The sequence below is a fragment of the Magallana gigas genome, chromosome 5 (assembly GCF_963853765.1).
Source record: "Magallana gigas chromosome 5, xbMagGiga1.1, whole genome shotgun sequence".
Classification (NCBI taxonomy): domain Eukaryota; kingdom Metazoa; phylum Mollusca; class Bivalvia; order Ostreida; family Ostreidae; genus Magallana; species Magallana gigas.
Genome location: NC_088857.1, coordinates 56,341,086 through 56,362,995, shown reverse-complemented (window position 1 = coordinate 56,362,995; position 21,910 = coordinate 56,341,086). Strand labels below are relative to the sequence as shown.

At 34.3% G+C, this 21,910-nt stretch overlaps 3 protein-coding genes across 3 annotated transcripts; 2 read left to right on the top strand and 1 right to left on the bottom strand.

The window, feature by feature from the left end:
* Positions 1-1,768: 1,768 nt before the first annotated feature.
* LOC105331110 (uncharacterized) lies at positions 1,769-5,720 on the top strand. Its single transcript, XM_011433166.4, has 4 exons — positions 1,769-1,949; positions 2,610-2,736; positions 4,317-4,469; positions 4,865-5,720. Exons 1-4 carry the CDS (start codon positions 1,803-1,805, stop codon positions 5,113-5,115), a joined length of 678 nt encoding a protein of 225 aa, XP_011431468.3. The 5' UTR covers positions 1,769-1,802; the 3' UTR covers positions 5,116-5,720.
* A 3,070-nt stretch (positions 5,721-8,790) lies between these two features.
* LOC117686581 (uncharacterized) lies at positions 8,791-14,233 on the bottom strand. Its single transcript, XM_034461782.2, has 2 exons — positions 14,064-14,233; positions 8,791-12,685 (listed from the first exon to the last, which is right to left on the bottom strand). Exons 1-2 carry the CDS (start codon positions 14,096-14,098, stop codon positions 10,654-10,656), a joined length of 2,067 nt encoding a protein of 688 aa, XP_034317673.2. The 5' UTR covers positions 14,099-14,233; the 3' UTR covers positions 8,791-10,653.
* A 1,337-nt stretch (positions 14,234-15,570) lies between these two features.
* Positions 15,571-20,593, top strand: LOC105331109 (uncharacterized). The gene is made up of 3 exons (XM_066083751.1): positions 15,571-15,874; positions 18,524-18,676; positions 19,729-20,593. The coding sequence occupies exons 1-3, from the start codon at positions 15,628-15,630 to the stop codon at positions 19,938-19,940; spliced, it is 612 nt and encodes a 203-aa protein (XP_065939823.1). The 5' UTR covers positions 15,571-15,627; the 3' UTR covers positions 19,941-20,593.
* Positions 20,594-21,910: the final 1,317 nt, after the last annotated feature.

Here is a 21,910-nt window from a genome sequence, read left to right as displayed (position 1 = left end):
ATGCATTTCTAATGATTAAATGAAATTTGGGTGCCAGTCGTTGAGTTTTAAGCAATATATAGGGCTCTTCGTCTTCGTCATGTAAACAAGGCTCGTGCCCTGTTTTTGTTTACATAGGTTCAATATACCAGTAAACAATCTTTTTAAAGCTGGTTGGTCTATCTTATTATTCATTTAAAGCATAAATAAACGGTTCCGAACGATTAACACATTTATGTTAGGTCTTAAACTGGAATTTTCACCTCAACATTCGAAATGTAAACAAACGCTTTGTTTAATTGTAAGCTCTGTAACTCACTTATGTCTCATCAAATGACACTCAAATTTTGGTTGTCTTATTAAAATGACTTACTGAAGCACTGTAAACATCAAAATCGAAAAATTAATTTTTGACCAAAATCGTGACCATGCCCCTTTAATTACTATTGAAGGCTTTGGCCCCGCTTTCATTAACCTCAAATTTATACCACTTTTCTTTTCAGCGAGTATCGAGTCGAGTCATTTTAAAAGGTTGGTGACGGCGGGGCTAATATTTATTACTTAATTTGTCTCATGATCAGAAATGTCATCCTCTTATTTTTTTTCAAGTTGTGTTTTACCTCCAACAGTTTTATTATTGATATGTGATGTTTTCCTTGTTAAAAAATTCATGCATATTATATATGTTTTTATGATTGTCTCAGAGTAAAGATAAAAACTATTTCTCTGAAGAATGTTTGTGTGTGTTATTTTCAATTTTAGTATTTCTTATTATACGAGAGCAAAGACATAAACAACATATTTATGTCTCTGACAAGAGTCAATAAAAAAGCTGAAACTTTTACTTAATCTGCTGTTTATATATACATTTTAAAATTATTTCACAATTTTATAGACATAATCATTTGATTTGAAAAAGAAATTGAAGTTCATATAATCCTATTTAATTTGAATTATATAAACTGCGAAATTAGTTTCACAACGCAGCTTTGGTACGTATAATGCATTTAAATACACCATTACATTAGATACATACTAGTATACATGTCAGACCTTCATACATGTACAGTATATTTTCAAAATGATTTTTGTGCCAAATTGGCGTGATATGATCGACAGTCTAGAGCTTACATAGAAATTATTCTATTCATTGCATATTTCAAAATGTTTCTCCAACACATGTACTTGTATGTGCAGTCTATACTGTATTACATGTATGTAAGGAATAAGGAATCAATCTTTGCATGAGTATTATGAGGTGATAATTTCGGCCGGGGCGTGGTCAAATCCAATAAATCCCGAAGGGCTGTATGATAGATTTGACCACGCTCCGACTGAAATCATCACCTCATAATATTCAAAGAATGATTTCTTATTACTTATATTTATATTATTTCCAATTTGTACACTTTAAAACACATTATTTTAAAATCACTATTTTTTAAGTAGCACATGCTAGGTATTACAATGCGCCGCAGTCAATAGGCCTACCGTTTTTCGGTTATGCTATAAGACACGCCTATTTTGTATCACTCACGTTTTATGAAGTTACGTAATGTTATCACAGACATGTGAATATAATATTTAGAGTCTTTGAACGTTATCCGATGTACAAACAGGAACAACTCAACGATATATATAAATTACTGATGGAATTGGAAATTCACGACTTTTAATTCCGTCTGTCTCTCTCTTTCTCTCTCTCCATCTCTCTCTCTCTCTCTCTCACATTGAATTTTACCTTGACCCCCCCCCCCATGACAAAAGTTGACTCTTCCATTTCAATTTTCACCTGTCAACTTCCGGTGTAGCTAAACGGCAAAATGGCGACCTGGAACAGGTCTAGGTATCTGCTCCTCTCGGCTCTAGGCTTCATTTCGGTGGGCTTTTTATTTTTTATTATTTCTTTCGCGACACCGAACTGGCTGGAAGCAGATGATCGCTACAAAATGACGAATGGATTTGTTAAGGTAAGTGAAGATACATGTGTACTCAGGTAAACAGGAAATGAAAATCAGTTTTGTTTATGTACGTGCATGGATTTGATAATTCAAATATTTTCGTAATTCATGTAATGAGTAACTGTACTCGGTATCTGTAAATGCTGATCAATAGATCATAAGGAGAGCCAAATTCTCATATTTTTTAATTAACTGAACAGGTTGGGACCAATCTCCCAAATGGGATATAATAGCCCGTTTGGGATATAATAGCCCAAATGGGATATAAATTTAAAGTGCAAAATATAAAAGTTTTTGATTTTGAAATTTTTGATATGAATCCGCATTAGAATAGATGAAATACAACAACTTTTGGTAAACAACTTTTTCTGTAGCTGTACTATTTCGGAGATTGATCCCTCAGTATATCAACAACTTCTTGGGGATCAATCTTACAATCTATAGACATATAGCAAAACTTCTTAACCAAAAGTTGTTGCATTTGATTCACATTAATGCGGATTTATATCAAAAATTTTAAAATGAAAAAAAAAATTGTTTTTTGCACTTTAAATTTATATCCCATTTGGGCTATTATATCCCAAACTGGCTATTATATCCCATTTGGGAGATTGGTCCCAACCTGATAAAGAAAAACTTAGTTTGATATTTTGATTTTATTTTTAACAGTTGGGGTTATGGGAGGCATGCTTTAACCACTGGACATACTTCAATGATTACAACGGGAAGATATACGATGGCTGTTGGTGGATTTATTCCTACGAGTACCGACCAATCTTCCACTGGATCAACCCATGTACGTACAATGTAGATCGACTCACAGATTTCACTTATACTGTCCCATATACCTGTACAGCAAAATCCATTTTATACTTATATGTATTATGGATATACGAAAGTTTCTTGAGAATCGGTTGAAATCGATGTATATCCAAAAATAAATTCCTCTCTTTAAGTTTGAGATTTCCTATTTGACCATGTTGACATATTGCTTCTTTTTAACAAAAAATTAGAAATTGAAAAGAAAAAACATTTTCTGATACTAATGTGAATTGAGCAAAATTGTGACATCTTTAAACAATTTTTCTCAACTTTATCATTTAAGGGGTAGTTTCATTTTGTTTAAAATGCATAACTCCTTATCTTATGCGAGTACTTAATGCTACGATTCCTTTGTGCTTTATTAAATATTGAGAATATCAAATTGAGAGCACCAATTTTTGGGAGTTGATTTTAATCAACTCTCCTATGCAGTTACTCAGACAAACCGAAAGTGAAACAGTGTTTGGACCTTAGCACAAATCATTGCTGCTGGCAAGACCTAGTTCTTGAAAATAATTGATAAAATCGATGTAATGTATGCTAAAGCATTGTTTTTCAAGGAAACTTATTTATAAATACCTTGAAAATAGTCGGATTTTAAATAGTACGAACAATTTAAATATTTTTTGTAGTCATATCATGTATTCCTACGCCAGAGTTCATGAATAAAGTCTCTTTCAACTCGACACTCGTTGTCGGAGATTTACGGTGTCAGCCGAGCGTTTGGTTGAACAAAACTAGAGTTCAATATTGCTTGGATCCATACAATTTTCGGGAAATATTTCTATTACTGATACATAGTTTGATTGAATTAATTTTATCTTCAAATATTATTTAACATGATTCGTATGGGGGGTTTCTCGACATTCTTGTCGAAAAGGTCCAGAAATTCATATTATAAAAATGTGCGTAATTCAAATTAGAAACTACATGTACTTGTCATGCAAATTAACATATCATTGATTTTAAAATGAATAAACATCGAAAAAAATCAACTCCCGTCAGTTCTTCAGTACTTTGATTTTGTTATAACTTCATATAGTTCAAAACTGTCTAGATAAGAAACCTAGATTTTAAAATCTGCAAGGGTTGTGTCTGGCAATTTAAGGCAGATATTAATTCTTCACGTTTTAAAAAGGAATCTACAGTATATACCAATTAAAGATTATTTATTTGTAGGCATGTCTTTTATGGATATAGAAATATTAAGCAAAATGTATTGGAAACAGGAACACCTAATTTTTTTTACAATCATACAGCTATAAAGAAATTTTATATACTGTAAATCACCTTATATTTGTGTGCAAGATGTTTTTTCCAGGTTCATCATCACAAATACTTCTTGCCTTTAACCAAACCTCAGATGTCTTGGTATATAAATATAATTCTCAGATATTTTACATTTTGGTTGCAAAAATGAGACGATACATGTGGACCAGTTTATCTCTGGTCAATTGTAAAATAAAAGTTGGTTAACAGCTAGAATGTATCAGTATGGTTTAGTTGACCAATGATGAGTTGCTACATTTGATTGGTTCTCTGTCTTGTTTCTAGCCTGGTTCCTGTCCATACAAGTGATGATGACCTTGACCATGTTAGCAGAGCTGGTCATCCTCGCTCTGATCATTCTGTTCATCCTCAATATCTGTCACGGTCGGAACAGCTTCGGGGCGCTCATGTCTGTAGGGGTGGCGGCCATTGTGTGCGGTAAGTTCCAAGGAAGTCAACGCTAATAAAAGATAAAGATAGGTTCTTGGTTAATAGACTGCTGTGATGGAAGTAAAATACTTAATCTAAATGCATTTTTCCAAATATTCATGCATTTAGAAACATACTTTAGAGTCTGTGTTTTACGCAAATACCTAATTCTGCTATTTTTGTATCAAATAGCACCAAATATTTATTATAATTTCATGTAATTCACAATTGTCTGAAAAATTAAAGCAAGATTTTAAAATCAGCCAGGGGTGCTACTTGCAGTTTTTCACTGCTATTTTTCTTGAAAGCAAAAAATTTTAATCTAGGCCATATAGTAATAATAATAATTTATCACTTACCGGTACTTCACATCATTTCTTGAGTGTTTGTTTCTCTGTTGACAGGCGTAGTGACCGGGATCTGTATCCTGATCTTCGGCACCATGTCCGTCGTGAACCGGCAGTGGATCCAGAATCCGGACAAGAACTACCTCTCCTTCTCCTTCGGTCTGATGGTCATGTCTGGATTTATGGTTCTGTTTGGAGGATTCTGTGCGGCTTTCTCTGCTGCACAAGTCCGGTACGATCAGAAAAAGAGCGAAGAGAAGCCCAGATATGCTGGTCACATGATCAAACCAGCCCCACCCATCTACTGATGAGAGCGCATGCCATTACTGACATTATACTGATCACTTTTAGATGGAGAAATCTTTAGCTGTTATTGGACAGTATACCAATGTATTTTTTAGAGAGATGTTTTCTCAGTTTCCACAATACATTCCACTGCATGATATCATATCTCATTGTTTCATCGTAAACAGATCATTCATTGCTATCCAATCATCTGGTTTGTATATACATGTGTATTATGTAACACAATTACATTAGTCATTCACAACGCCTACTTCACTCTGCATACAAAATTGAAAATTTTAAACATTTCCTTATTTCTACATTAGTTTTCTGAATTTTGGAATGTCTGGCTTTATTTAAAAAAACTAATTAAAATTCTCTTTAATAATCATTCGAACAGGATGTCCATTTTTAGCACAAAAAATAATGTATGCTTTGATGAAATTCAACATGGGAGATACTGGTATAATGGTATTCTGAAAACTTCTCATGAACATAGTACTATGCAGTTTGACAACTTTTTTATGTAGAAGTTTTATCTTTTCTGTACATTGTTGTGTATACATGAATATATAAAATACATTTTTGTACTTCGGTTATTTGTATAAAAGTAAAACATTTAAATAAGTGTATGAATATTTTATATGCATTTTTGGTTAATTATTTGAAGTTTTGGAAATAGTACTGTAATTCTGGGATCATTCTACTGTATGCTTCACAAGATTTGATCACGTGACCAAACAATTTCATATCCCGGTGAAATTTTTAGCATTGCTGTTTATTACTTATATTTACATTTGAAAAAGGCAAATTTAATTGTTCAGAATTGTTAAAATTACCAAGATTTTATGTTTACATAATCCAAGCGATAAGCGCGTGCTATGATCATTGTGAAGTCACGAAAAAGTTTATACAGAATTGAACGTTTTCGCTATTTTATAGAACGATCCACTCTTTACAAAAGTTATGGCCCCTGGCAGCCATCTTAAGGTGAAAACGCACAGTAGCCTTTGTAGTTTAGAGGGTTGTAACTTCGTCATTTGACATTAAAAATCCGTTTCCACTGTGAATTTTGATTGCCCCAAATTAAGGCAATCCATACATTGTAAAAATAAATTAAAGCCCTAAGAAAATTCTTCACAGGACGCCCAAATATTTGGTTGAATAAAGAAGGGAAAAGTTGTTTTTTCCCTTTGGACCTTTTGGTTGACCCTGCAAAGGGGAATTACTTTTGCACAGTGTGGATTGGACTTGCAAAAGTAAATATAAACATTTAAAACATGATCTATTCAGTTTTCTTTAACAAGACGCCCTTGGGCAACATCGCTCTCCTGAATAATAGTGTGATCTATTTCAAAATGTGTAATTGAATATACGGGTACAGATACAAATATACAAATATTTTATTGGCACAAACACAATTACAATAATTGGCAAAGGCCCAACATATGCATAAACTGTCATAAACAGAAGTATTATTATTATAAAAGATACATCATAATTATATTTCACATTCACATGAGATGAAAAAAGTTCTCAGACTGATATTTAAGATAGTGCACCGTTTCTGTATGAAACTCTTGAAAAATGTTGTTCCCACACATTCCACGATTTGACAATACATTTTTAAAAAAAAAAAAATTTTTAAAAAGAAGTCTACTTTATTGGACATCATATCCTAAGATCTAAGATACATTAACTTGACCAACCGTATATTCCTAAGCCTCAAGGCATTAATAACAATGTGCCGGATAATCATGCCAGTGCCAAGGTGGCATTTTTGCACCCGCTTAAGATACAGTTTTGGAAAAGTCCATATATATATATACCAAATGATAGGCCATTGTCTAGAGAGTATATAAGCACTTTTTAAAGCGCTAAGCATAGCTCAGCGATTTATTGGCGTTAGACTTCTACTTCCGGTGCATCGAATAACTGCCCCTATTAGCAGAAATATACATCATTGAAACTGGTTGGGGAACCAGTTTCATGGGTTTACGCACATAACTGCACGGGCTATTGTGAATCTAATGTGCAGGGCTTACGTACATCACTGCAGGGGCTGCTACGCAGTGATTATAGTCAGCCTTCGGGCTGATTTATTAAGTTTTAAAAATATATGTCACTCACAGTACATCTGCATATTAATTATTCAAAATATCTTGTATTTTAATTATACATGTAGAGTGTGTAGTCTCTTGTCACCTAAAATGTATATTCCAGTGGCTGAGTTTCTTAGCTTTTAAAAAAAATAATCTTGTGAGTGCATAAACAGAAGCTGGAATGTAGAAAAATCAAAACGACTTGTAAATAGCCACATATAGTTCTTGGTGTTTGCCGCTTTCCTCAAAGCACATATATAAGGAACTAAACACTTTAAGTTTGCATAGTAGATCTCATCTGTGTGGACGTATATTTTACATCGCTTACATTTGTTACTTAGACGCAACAACTTACCAGATAAATGCAGTACATATGCAGAAGAAGATTCAGAACATCAATTATAATGGTCAATGCAATACCTTTATTAAGAAAATGCACGCGTATAACGACAATACAAGTGCAGACATTTGTCAAACAAACGTATTTAACACAAGGTACATGTACAGATGTGAAATAAAGAGTAACAAAATCAAAGGCTTTTATATAACATGATTCTGGCAGGTGTCCATTTAGAAGTCGTGTTCAGCTTTGATTTGAATTAACTTTAGTGTATATGATAAATCATAATATACATGTATATTTAAAAGAAACGTAATTTCGACCAAATTTTCTTAACCAATTAAATTAAATAAGGATACAGTTTGGATGAGTATAACTTAAACGCCATTTCGACCCTTCTGGCATTAGATACTTTCAATAAATGTCGATAAGTCTCATTTCTAACTAAGCTTGCACAAAGTAAATTTCCTATAGAACCAAGCTAGGTTAGCGCTTTTCAGTACTTTCAGTACTTTGATTGTTTTTAGTGTGTTTCACCTGACAGGTAAGATATTCAAAAATTAATATCTCATAGGAAAATGATAACTACCATTGGAGAAACGATTCTCCTACAGGAAATATTGACAATCCTACAGGATTTCTAAAAATCCTATAGGAATTATAATTCCTATAGGAGAAAGCTATTTCCTGTAGGAATTTGACTCAGACAGGTCGTTTTCGCTTATCAAATCCTATCGGAATTGAAATTCCAAGGAATACAAGGAAGTTCTTGTATACAGATAAGAAATCAAATTTCCTAGAAGAGTAGGCCTACTGTTTTTCCTATGGGAAAAACTATTTTCCTGTAGGAATGTAGCTTTGAAAGGTAAATATCTCACCTGTTAGGTGACATACAATGAGAACAAAGGTGGTTGTAAACTCTTTAAGCGATGGTCTATCATATGGCATACTTATTTAAATTTTTTTGATATGTGCAGCTTAGACGGGTGTAAAAATGCCACCTTGGCACTGTCATAATTATCCGGCACAGTGTTTAATGATATTAGCAAAGTACTCTTTTGATGTGTCACTACGCATATTTTTGAAATGGTTGACGGTTTGTTTTTGTCATTTTTTCATTGTGTAGTAAAGACTGAGAATCTCTCTCTCTCTCTCTCTCTCTCTCTCTCTCTCTCTCTCTCTCTCTCTCTCTCGCGTCAGCAGCTAATAACAATCAAAGTACTGAAGTACTGAAAGCCGGGCTCTTTTGGTGTGTCTGATGCATAGTGTGTGGTAAAGACTGAAAATATCTCTCTCTCTCTCTCTCTCTCTCTCTCTCTCTCTCTCTCTCTCTCTCTCTCAAGTAAGAGGCTATCTGTCTATTAGAAAAAAGTTCAACAGTAACAGTTGCTGCCTTGAATTTTGCAACAAGCATTATTTATTCAAACTCCATTACTTCAACGTGCAACAAAGTAGTTCATAAAAATTCATGCGCATTGTATGTATCCAAAATGCATAGTCTTGTTTTTAAAACAAGTTATTAATAAGAAAACTAAAAAAGATAGACAATTCTCTCGAAATTAAAATAAAAGAAACAATTAAAATGCCAACACTTTTGACAAAACGTGGCTCTTTGTGTAACTATTTGGTATAGCGGAAGCTTTTACTTTGACGCTGTTTCATTTTTTGTTTACTTTTGAAGTTGTGCTATTTATATTAACATTGGCGATTTGCCTGCCTACAGCCAGGACTCTGCTTTCAGCAGAGCCCGGCTAAAAATAGAAGAAAATTGTCGATAGAACATTGCATTTTGAAACAAGCATTATAAAATCAGTTCCCCATTTCTTTAATGTCCAGCCGAATACCAAGCCTCATGAAAATTCATGCACATTGTATATGTGCCCAAAATGCATAGTCTTGGTTTTTTTTAAAACGTAATTAAAAAAGAAACAAAAATAAAAACTGCTAAATTCATTCACAAAAATTCCCAATAGATTTGACAAATCAAGGTCTTTTTGTAACTTTTGGTATAGCGGAAGTTTCTTATTTGTCGTTGTTTGGTATTTTGTTTAATTTTGCAGTTGTGCTACATGTATTTATATAAACACTGGCAAAATTGCATGGCTAGGAATACTAGTATGCTTTCAGCAAACCGTGGCTAAAAATTGTAAAATGCTTACAAAGTAATTAAAAAACACTAAACGTAGCAATGCATTTCTTGATAAAAAGATTTTGAAACACTGTAGGTCTTAAGAAGATCTTTAAACATTTTTCCTATATATTTCTATTTTAAACTTTGAGCCCCTTTCACAATTTAGAATCTTCACTATATGTACATGTACGTTTTTTCTGTTAATTTTGGCTGTTTGGTGAAGTGGTTTTTGAGAAGAAGAGTTTTTTAAGACATACACCCTATTTTTACTGTTTCCTGATTATCTCCCCTTTGAAAAGAGCTTGAATTGGTCCTTTATTTTGACAATTTGTAATTTTCTTCCCATAAGGATGTGTTTAATGTACCAAGTTCGGTTAAATATGGCCCAGCAGTTCTGGAAAAAGAAGTCAAAAATGTTCACAGACTGATGGACGACGGACAACAGATGATCAGAAAAGCAATTAGCTCAATATATATACTAATAAAAAGTTCAACAATATCTTGTCACATTGAAAAAAACATAAAAAATCTATTGAAAATAAGCAAAAATATATTTCTCACAATCGATAGTGTTCTGTTCTGCAACATTCTTTATACAATGTTTTGTCTCATAAAGGTCAGTCTTACCAATTTTAAAATTTCTTTGAACCAGAAATCCGGAAGATCTCATCCATGGCTATGGTACCAAATTAAACGTAAAAATGGGAGATTTTTGAAAGGAAACTGTTGAAAAATTTGTTTAACATACTAAACTCTGATGTATTCCTACTAAGCAGGAATACATGTGACAATACGGTTCATCCTAGCAATTAATCAATTAATCACTCTAATCTTGTAAAACTTTTCAAAAACTTCCATCCATTGGGAATATACCGGGTATTGTAATATGTATTACAATACATATTGTAATATGTGTTACAATATATTCCCAATGGATGGTCGCAATAGTGTTTGTGCAAAACAAAAACATCAAACTGTATGTATCTATTTACTGTGCGGTTATCCCCATTATGTCCCGTATTTTTTTCTGTGTAGCTGTTTTTATTTTGTTGCATGGATCCTGTGTGATAAGTGACTGTTGGTATGAGTAAAGAGCAGCCTGGAGGTCCCCTGTGATCTGTTGACAGATCCCCAGGATCTCCCAGGAGTTGTCTCTACGTGAATTACTTATAAACAGTCCCTGATGATGGTGGACCAGGACCTGTAGCTCATCTAGAGCTGCTTGTGATAATGATGTGTCAATGTGTCTGTAACATAAGAACTCTAGAAAGTGTAACATTACAAACACTGGGATATATAATGCACCACCCCTGTTCTGTCGAGCAGATTGTTGTTCTGGTATTAGTTCACTGATATAATAGATATCAGTGTAAAGTTCTATATCAACCGCAAAAGCCAGTCTCAACTTTGTAGACCAGGACTGTCCCCCTACAGCCTCAGTATACCTCTCTATGTCTACATGATTCCAATACATCAGATATGGCTGTGCTAACTTGAATTTTGTCATCTCTATAACAGATAAAGCTTCCCTGTATCTTAATGTCTTGTAATAATACATGGCAATGTACAACATGTCTGAAAGAAACCCAAACTTGGCTGCTAGTTTTAGCATGTGGAGGGACATTTGGTCAGCGATATACGTATGTTTGTTGTCACTTGAATTAATTTGCATGTTTTTTAGAATAAATGCAATGTTCTTAAAAATGTCAGCTGTGTGTGTCTGTAGTTTGATGATTTGACACTCTGTCAGGGGTGAAGCTATTAAATGTTGTACTGTGATAAGGCATTTCATACAATGATGGAGACATGTTAAGTCCTCATCACGTATGCTTTGTTTGATCGCCAAATAAAGTGCAACATCAGTGATAATTTCAGGCCAGATTAGTTTTTCATCTACACAAATAAAAAGTCTGGGATGGTACAGGACATCAATGATGTAGGACCTGATAGAGGAACTCTGTAACAGACAGGCCAGACCTTTCTTGTACAATTCATGTAACTGTAGGAACAATCTGTTTTGTGCTGAGCCATAGACCTTTGTCAGAAACATGTTGTTTTGGGGGATGAAAAAGTTGGGACAGATCCCCTTATACACCCATTTAAGGAGGAGTTTAAAGCAGACCCAGAAACCGGCCAGGAGATTTTGTGGACACCAGTGAAGTAGTGTGTTTTGTTGTATCGCCCAAAAAACTGTTGTCTTCATGTGATAGGAACACAACAGTTTATCAGTTTCTTCTGTTTGTTGATTGATAACTTCTTTTAAAAACAGTTTCAACAATCCATAAGTCAAAAACTGACTGTGGTTCATTGAGTACACAAGTTTATATTCTGCTTGAGAAAAAGAGATTCTCCATTCTTCATATTCATGGAGTCCTAATGGGTGTCCTATTGCTACAAAGTGACACCCACTTCTGACAATGTCATTGACAACTTCTGGGCCAGGCCACGAGTGACATCTGTCTATCCATAAAGAGGCAGATGGAGGCCAAAAGTCATAAACATAACAGTAAGCAGTGTCATATTCTTGTACTCCAATTGCACCACTACCACAGGGTCCATGTACAGTAGAATTAGAAAATACTGCAGAACAAAGTAATTCTCTGTGTATAGAACTAGAGATATAGAGTCTGTCATTCATTTTGACACTTGCTGATTGGACTAATTTACTACTGTATCCTATTGGTGTCAGAAGAAGAGTGAATCCTGGTGGACTCTCAGAACTGTCAGAGAGAATCAAGGCTTTTTGTGCTGTGTTGTAATACTCAGACTGAGACATGTCCATGATCACTCGGTGGTTGTTTGGCCAGTACATTAGGTCCACATCTGATCCCTTCAGTCTGAAACCTTCCCTTTTACTTCCACTCAACATCTCAATGAGTCCATCATTAGGTGTCACTCGTCTATCCAGCATCTCCCTGATGTCCCATGTCTCCCTCCTGATAGCCACCTGTTGTGAGGTCCCCAGTTTCTTACACAGTCCCACAAACACGGACTCCGACATACGCTGTATTCCTGTCTCACTGATAAAAATAATTTTGATAAATACAAATGATGTATACCCTGGTATTTTGGAAGAACGCTGCCATTTTGCGTTTTTTCTCTTTGTAAGCACAACATTACGAGTCATTAAATATGTGAACTTATTTTGATATAAATATAAAAAAAAATTGTACCCGTACAAAAAATCTTCTTTAAAAGTTAGCTGTATTTTTCATCAATTAATTTTTTTAAGTTGTTTGATCCGATTTTATATCAAATTTTTGTACGCTTTTGAACGATAGTTTTGTTAAGTATGTGTACCAGAATAAGCATTGCAGTAGTTTTCCTGGTCAATTAAACCATGCATATTTCAATGAGAAATTGTTATACACTATTTCTGTACAAAACAAACTATACATACAATAGTACTGCGGCATTTCGCCTCTTATAAGATTCACCTCCGACGACGAGGCGGGTATGATTGTATTACGACTTAGACATTCGTTATATATTAAGGGAATAAGATATCAGATTTACTCCAAATCGCCACATATACCTTTAATTTTGAATTTATTTAGTGTAGCATACATCAACATATAATTTAAAAGATATATGATGAAAAAATAACTCTGGGGATAGTGGAGGGTAAAAATTGGGGGAGGGGGGTTGTCCTGTCTCCAAGCACCTGTTGAATATTTCAATATTTCTTAACAAAATCCTGAAAATCCTAATACCTTAAACTTCATTTTCACTGTTTATTTCCTTATTTCCAATTCATTTTCTAACATGGTCCTATAAAAGTGGCGGGGGGGGGGGGGCAACTCCATGATAATTCAATTTTTTATGTAAATTTAAGACCCCCCCCCCCTCCGTCCCCCGTAGCTACGTGCCTGTGTAAATAGGTGGAAGTCTATAACTCTTTCAGATAATTGGTTTGTATAGAAAATAATTGTATAGATTAATAACCAAAAATTCGAACCACGCAGCTTTAAGAAAGATTTCAATATAATAAACCAAATTTTGAAGAGGATGACAATAATTAATGTAATTTTGCTTCAACCGGGACTCCAAATAGCTTGCCCACTAAAATACGACTGACAAAAGTTTATAAACCAATTTTTGTGTCAATATCCCGACATCAAAATTGCAGCTCATAATGCTTTTGTAATCATAGCAGAGCCTAGTAGAACCAAAGAAATTCAGTTTTTGCTCTTATTAAATGATCTTATGTCAAGTAAAGCTAAAATAGCTTTAAACTGTGTTTTAAAAAAACACGAAATCCTGGAAACTTTGCTTTGGACCCATTTGAGGCCTCAAAGCGGCCCCTGACCCCCGGCCTCCTCCCAATGGCTCCCATCAACAATTTTGGATCTGCCACTATCTAGTGATTTGATAAAATTGAATTTTTCGTGTACTTACACTCGAGAAGATCTGTTCAGAGTAGACAAAGCCATTCCGTGGTCGGATAATAAACGTCTAGGCTGCTATAACCGGTGAATGATAAATGAAATAGAATTTTGTTTTGTTTCTTTCCTTGTTTGTCAAGATTTTCCTGTGGGGACAATTGTTTCCCTGTAATTGTTCCTACCTCTAAATATATCACCTCCATCACAGATATATGTAGAAATGTAGACCAAAATAAAACGGAAGTCGTCTTCATTCTGTGCCACATCGTCCGAAGCCACGGGTTTGGTGTCCATTCTATTTCCACAAATAAAATGTAGATATAGAATGGACTCAAAACCCGTGTCTGGAGACGATGTCTGTACCAGTGAAAATATATTTTTTAAGTATATCATTTCCTAAATATTATAAATTGTCCTCGTGCCATTTATATTATTGATGAGAAAATATATCAAAACTAAATTTGACAAAACTTATGTCATTTATAAACATTTATTTTATATTTTGTAAGGTTGTAGTTTGTACTGTTATACTATAAAATTAGAGTAGTGTGTATATAATAGGCTCAGTTCTGCCGCGCTCCTACATGTACTGTAGCACTCCTTTTGCTCAGTCGGTAGAGGGTCCCGAGTTCGAGCCTGCTTTAGTTCTTTCCTGCTCTTCTATTACTATTGTAATTATATTACAGTACTAATAAGTCCCACTGTTGACAAAACTAAAATTCTTGCTGATTGGGTCTTCGAGAATATAGCGAATAAAAAATGACCAATATTATAGAAGAAATTAAAAACCATTGAAAAAAATTGTTATTAAGCTACAGTTTTAGTTAGTTTTCATTTTAAAACATTTGAGAAAAATTGTCAATATAACAACATTGATTTTGTAATCATGGATAAATCTGAATAAATCTCATCTTCCACACAATTCATGTCGCAAGTTCTACTAAATAAATTGTCATATTTAAATGTACCACATTCAATTCTGAAATTATGTGCCTTTCATAATGCTCTCATCTAACTTGCATGTATATTTTTCTTTATTCGCTATTTTTTATATCAAGTATTTTTTTTTTTTCAATTTCAAAACAGGTAATTTAAGATGAATAACCCACAAACACCTGCATTATATATATTTCTCATAATGAAAAATAAATACACTATATTTTACAAGTTATGGGGTATTTATTTTTATTATGAGAAAAAATATAACGTGTGTATTATTAGTTATGGGTATTTATTTTTATTTTAAAAAAATATATAACGTCGTGTGCCTGTGGATCAACCCTCTAATCATATTCTTTAGGCACTAGAGTTGCCTCCCTGAAAAGCGCAGCGCAGTATGTATAATTATGATTGAATTTACATACATTTGTTTAATGAAAACACATTTTATATGTACACGATCTTCCGGAAAAATGTATACAGGGACATGTGTCGATTTTTTTCATTACTTACAATTTTTATTTTTTTATACAATAGCACACCTGTAATGTTGTTCACCCCAACGATTCAAATTTGGACTCGTCCAAAGGTGTTGACATTCCAGGTAGGTGATCTAATGGAGGCGATTTGAAAACAAGATGGCGAAGTCTGTGATCGCCTTGGGTTTTTCGATAGTAGCTTTCACCTTTATGGTGGTATCTTTCGCCAGTCCTTACTGGGTGGAGTCATTCACTAAAGCAGACAGTCGCTTCGTGAAGGCGGGACTTTGGGAATTCTGTTTCAATGATTACACGTTTTGGAAGGACTACAATGGAAAACGCTACAAGGGTTGTTGGTACATCTTCTCCGATCAGTATCGTGTGATTTGGGAATGGCTCTCGCCACGTAAGATTTTATACTTATTTTATGCTAACCAATGCTAATCAAGTGATATATCCACGAGAATTGCAAGCTAAACGCTCTCAATGTTTTAAAAATGATTTGTCTTCCGGTATTTTACTCGAATTTCCTCAGATTATGGTACTGAAGGTAACTAATGCATGAATTTTGACATTTATAACGTACAACCTGTTTAAGTGCTCAGTTTTTTAAAACGTTCACATGCAATCATAAAATAAGAATCTAAATGTAAAACCGACCCCGTAGAATTCTACCAATAATTGAAGTGCACACAATTGTTGTGTAACCGAGAAACTACAAAACATATAGTACAAATATCTGGTGTCTTACCTGACAATATGTGGGAGACAACAGACAATTGACACAACATATAAGGAAAACAAGGTAAACAGGTGTAGTGTGGTAGACAGCGGAATCAGAACTGGAGCTCCAGTAGGTTGGACCAGGTAAGGTTGGGGTGGACCAGGGTCAGAGGTCATGCATAACAATACACATACAATAATACAATGCGTTTACACTACACTATTGTTCACTCCTGTATAAAGGTTAATTAACATGATTAAGCCATACTCGGCAATCTGTATGGTTAATACACACAGACATTCACAATGAAGCTTTTTGTACAATTATTTTGCTCACAATTGCTAAACATTATATTTGATTTTCTGTAGCAATTTGATCTTTTCTGCATTTTTTCAATGTGGTAATCTTGTGTTGTATAATTTTGTAGCTGTTCAATATTTGATTCTTGTTGTTCCCTTAGACCCTTACAGCTTGTATTATCCTGATTTATATTATTTTTCATTTTATCATATTCTCTCTGCTTCTTTACAACAAGGTTTATCGTGTGTAATATAAATTGATTCATGTGTTTATCTATTATTTTTTCTCCTTTTCAGCATGGTTCATCGTGTGTTTATATCTTTTTTTTTTGGCCTAACAAAAAAAATGGTTTGTCAGGGTTTGACATTAAGTTTTTTAATAACTAGACCAGTCGGGCTACCTCAACAATTTTTCACTAGCCCTGACTCTTTTACTACTAACCCTGACCAATTTTGACAAAAATAAACTAAAAGTTAAAAATGACAAACATAAAATATTAAAAACCTATTTCTGTTTAATTGTATTGGTTTATCTTTACCAATAATGAATCATTCAAACAGTATTTAAGATTTAATTTTATTCAAACTGTACTAATAATGATACAAGTATTCAATAGTTGACCAGGGACCAACAAAACTTTAGGGAGACTTTACTTCTCCTTAACAGAGAAACATGGAAGTCCAACCCAACCATTATGTTGAGGATTTAGATTTTGTAAAAAGATATTATAACAAAGGGTTTATGATTATTTTAGCATATATTTGGCAGTGTTATTAGCTAATTGCAAGTTACCAACAAATTCACTGTTATATCAACACTGGCCTTAAAGTAATAAACATCGTTTTGTACAGCTTGTGGTTGCATCACCCGTATAAAAACCCCTAAAGATAAGACAGACTAGATTAATTAATCACAAGAAACATAAACTGAGTTTGTGAAGACGTCTTTAGAATTAAAAAATTATCATTTTATTGCCCTTGGGGTTAAATTACACGATTATATGAACTCCGTGTACAGGGCGACTTGGGCTTTTCGTTCATAGGAAATTCCAGCGAAGTTACCGATCAAAAAGAGAGTATTCCCCCCACTTCATCCTATAGGTTAGTCCTTGGGTTGTACTTAAATTACGGTTTGTAGAATTTAAGCCTGTTAGGAAAAAGTGCTTTTACTTCTATTGATATGAATATTAGAGAAAAAGTATGTGCACACTTTTTTTTTTCACACGACCAGTCGGGCTAGTACACAGACATTTAACCCGACCGGACCTATCGTTTACTAGACAACATCGGTCGGACGTGCCTTAGTGTCAAACCCTGTTTGTTTCCGCTTTCATGCTGAAAAAAAGTAGGGTCGGTCGGTAGGAATTTTTTTTTATTTTTTCAAATATTTTTTTTCCCCTTTAATATTGCAGTATCCATACATGCCAGTTAGATACCGACACTGCTGAATGTTATAAAATGAGAAATACTTTTAATATCATTCCTTACTATTAAGCTGGTCTTAAGAAAACACAAAAATGATATTATATAGCAGATACTTCCTGTGCCAACGATGAGAGCATTATTAAAATCTACAACACGTGGAAACATACAGCCAGTTTGAAACAAATCGTTTGAGTAACACTGTTGTGAGAAGAGTAACTGCTTCAAACGTTTTTGTGACCAAAATTTTGAGTAATTTTTTTCCCAATCGCATAAATAAACGTTTTTCCATCAAAAATCCTTTTAAAAAGTTTTGAGTCGGGGGGGTAAAAGCTAGGGTCAGTCGGGAAAGTGGAGACAAACAATTTTTTTTCTTAGGCCTTTCTCTGTTTCAGCATGGTTCATCTAATGTTTATCTAATATTTTATTTTCTCCATTTCAGCGTGGTTCATCGTGTGTTTATTTTATTTTCTCCTTTTCAGCGTGGTTCATCGTGTGTTTATATATTATTTCATTTTTGACCAATTCAGCATGGTTCATCAGGTGTTTATTTTATTTTCTCCTTTTCAGCATGGTTCATCGTGTGTTTATTTTATTTTCTCCTTTTCAGCGTGGTTCATCGTGTGTCAGGTGATCGCCAGCACCTGTATCCTGTTCCAGTTCATCACCACGATAATCCTCATCCTTCTTGTTCTGAACTATTTCCCGGAATATCTCCACGAGGTCATACTGATGGGTGGCAGCTTTGTGTACTTCTTTATAGGTAAGCTCCCAACATGGGTAATTCTCCATAAACGAACGCAGTCCAAGGTTCTGTTTTTTTTAACTTTTTTTTATATTTCAATATAGACATGTAAATACATTTGCATGGAGCACATGTCTCAGTGGTCATAGGCTAGTAACCCAAAGGTCACTAGTTCAAGCCCTGCCTGGATCACTCATTGTTGTGTGTTGTACGTACCCCAAGACAAGGCACTTGTTTAGTGCAACTTGATGAAATTTGGAGTTAACCTACATTCTGGGGGAGTCAATGACTCACATCTGCTTAGCACCAAAGACAGCGGTTATAAGCAACCACCAAAAGCCCTCATGCACCTTCATGGCTAAAAGAAAGATTAAAATTTAACTTGAATATATACATTTGGGTCAGAACTACATTCATTCCCTGAAATAAAAAATAGATTCCCAGAACTCCATTTACCTCCCCCTTCTATCATATCAGGTTAAATGACAGAGCTACAATTAATTAGTCTATGGGCATTGCAATTGACAGGAAAATGCACTTGCAGGGTCATAATGTTGAAAAACTGGATGGGGTGTTTTGAGAACTTTTTTAAAGATAAAAAGATGATGATAAGATTTTTCATTTAAAATTCCCATTTGATAAAAATGATTTTGTTCATGTGAATTTTTATGGATGACTTGTCACAGAGGAAATATTGGACATTATTCCTTACATTGACTTCAACTTTTTTTAACCTGTAGACAAGTGCATCGTTTAGGAAAATTGATTTAAAAAGTGGTGGAAACTCTAACCTAGGACATAGTAAAGCATTAACTATTAGCAGAAGTCTGACAGGTCTAGATTTTGAAAAATTAAAATCCTATTTGGTTTTGGGGGGCATATGAATATCTGAGTATGTACTGGAATTGTGTACTCACTCAATTTAAATACCAAATCATATTTTATCAGAACTTATTTACCAAGTCCATGTAAAAACCCTTTTTAAAGGTTATTTAATATCTCTCATTCTCTTGTTTGCTGATCTTAGTTCTTAACCAAGAGTTACGATAATCTCCCTTTGTCTCTTTCAGTGGTCCTAATCCTTATCCAAGCGATTATCTTTGGAATTAAGAAGGAGGATCGTCAGTGGGTTCCGCGCCCCGACCAGAATTATCTGTCTTGGGCCTATGGATTCTTCATCATATCCGCATTCTTCACGCTCTTCTCCGCCGTAACTCTCGTCCTGGCATCCCGAGATTTCAAGCGGAAGTTAAAACAGGATTATCCTGACCGGAGATACTGAGAGACACACAGACAAAACAGACATTGTATGTTATCTTAACTATGCAAGAGAGAATTTATAAACAGTTTTGTGTGAGTGGTATACCTATTTATCATTTTTCTGAAATGTTTGGAGGATCAGTTATCCTTCATGTAAAATTTTTATTAGCATAAATTTAAAAGAATTCTTTTAGAGATTTACATCAGAAAATTATGAAAAAAAAAGCAGAAAGCAAAAATTATTAAGGTGCCTGAGCCACAGCTAAAGCCTGAATGATTGATAGCATGTATGTATGTTTTTTTTATGACTTCACCATTCATTGTAAATACATAAATATCACATGTATAAAACAGTGCCATTGTTTGTAAGGAACCAGTTTATCCCATTGTTTGTAAGGAACCAGTTTTATAGCCATGCGACTTTTATATTGACTCAAATCCTGTATATGATATCTGTATATATATTTTGTATGCAATGACTTCTCTTTGTATAGACCTATATAGTTTTTTACCTCACATTCCAATCCTCTATCATTGATTCATCTTGCTGTATGATCGGTCATTGGATTATCTGCATTCTTTCATTGGTTGGTCTACATTTTTAATTGTTTTTTTATAGAGGATATGTCATAATTTTTAATAAACTGGATAATATCGACAGATTTTCTGTTTAAAGATCTTTGCATCCATTCTGAGTGATTTTGACAATTGTTATTGTACAAATGATGCACAGGGACCAAGCCTGTTTTAGCATTAATATCAATGTAACATTGAAATTAAAGTTAAAAAGGACTTGGTCCCTGTGGAATGATGGACAAATTAAATGAAGAGATCAGTAGATTAAGTTCTGTTGATAAGTTTGACAATATATATGTATTGTGTGATCAATTCACAGGAAGCCTCTCTCCTTCATCCATATAATTGATTTATTTGTATAATGTTAATCAGTTGTCTGATATTTTTATATACCAGTAGTGTCCATATTTTTTTCTTTATTTTTATGATACATTTCCCATGAGAGACAATAAACTATTGATAACTATGGAAACAGCTTGCTCTCTCTATCACACTCAGGGACGAGGGCTCTCTCTATCACACTCAGGGACGAGGGCTCTCTCTATCACACTCAGGGACGAGGGTTCTCTCTATCACACTCAGGGACGAGGGCTCTCTCTATCACACTCAGGGACGAGGGCTCTCTCTATCACACTCAGGGACGAGGGTTTAGTGGAAAGTGGCCTTATGTTTCTGTTCATTCCCCACCTAAGTGTTGTGCACTTCAGAAGTATGAAGGGATTGGGTGTAAGCTTTGCACTTTTAAAAATCCATGAATAAACGTTTTTAGATATGAATTTAATGAATTTAGTCATAAAATGGCTGTTTAAATGTTCTGGATCAAATTACTCAGTACCGAGACGCTTATGGTCGAGAAGTTTTTTTTGTAGGTATATAGGTATGTTTCTGTACTACATGTATAATAATATTAAAAGACGCCAACGCTTTTGCATGGGCCCAGTGTACGCCGTTCATATCAAAATACCATTGAACAAATGGCCCCGAAATTAAAATCTGGCAAGGCATATTACTAGTAATTTATATCATCATATAGTTTTATAACTCCACCCACCCCCGATTGACAGAGTAAACAGCATGATATATACTGGACAATAACTGACAGAGGTTCTACTAGGTGCATGGCAATCCAATTATATAAAATGTTATATGGATTGTAAAGGTTTAGGTCCGTTTTAACGAGAGCTTGGACTAATAAACTCTGATTTGATGAAGGCGGGGTCTACTAATAGTTAACTTCCCAGCCATTGGCTAATAGATATGCATACATCGAACGCAATAACACTCGTCCGACTTCATCCAGGGATGTATATTTCGCTGAAACAGCGTCAGTTTCACACAGCAGAGCAAGGTTTTGACAGTCTATGTAAAGGAGAAAATCGGAAAAACTGTCCATTCTTTGAGAGAAAGAACTGTTCG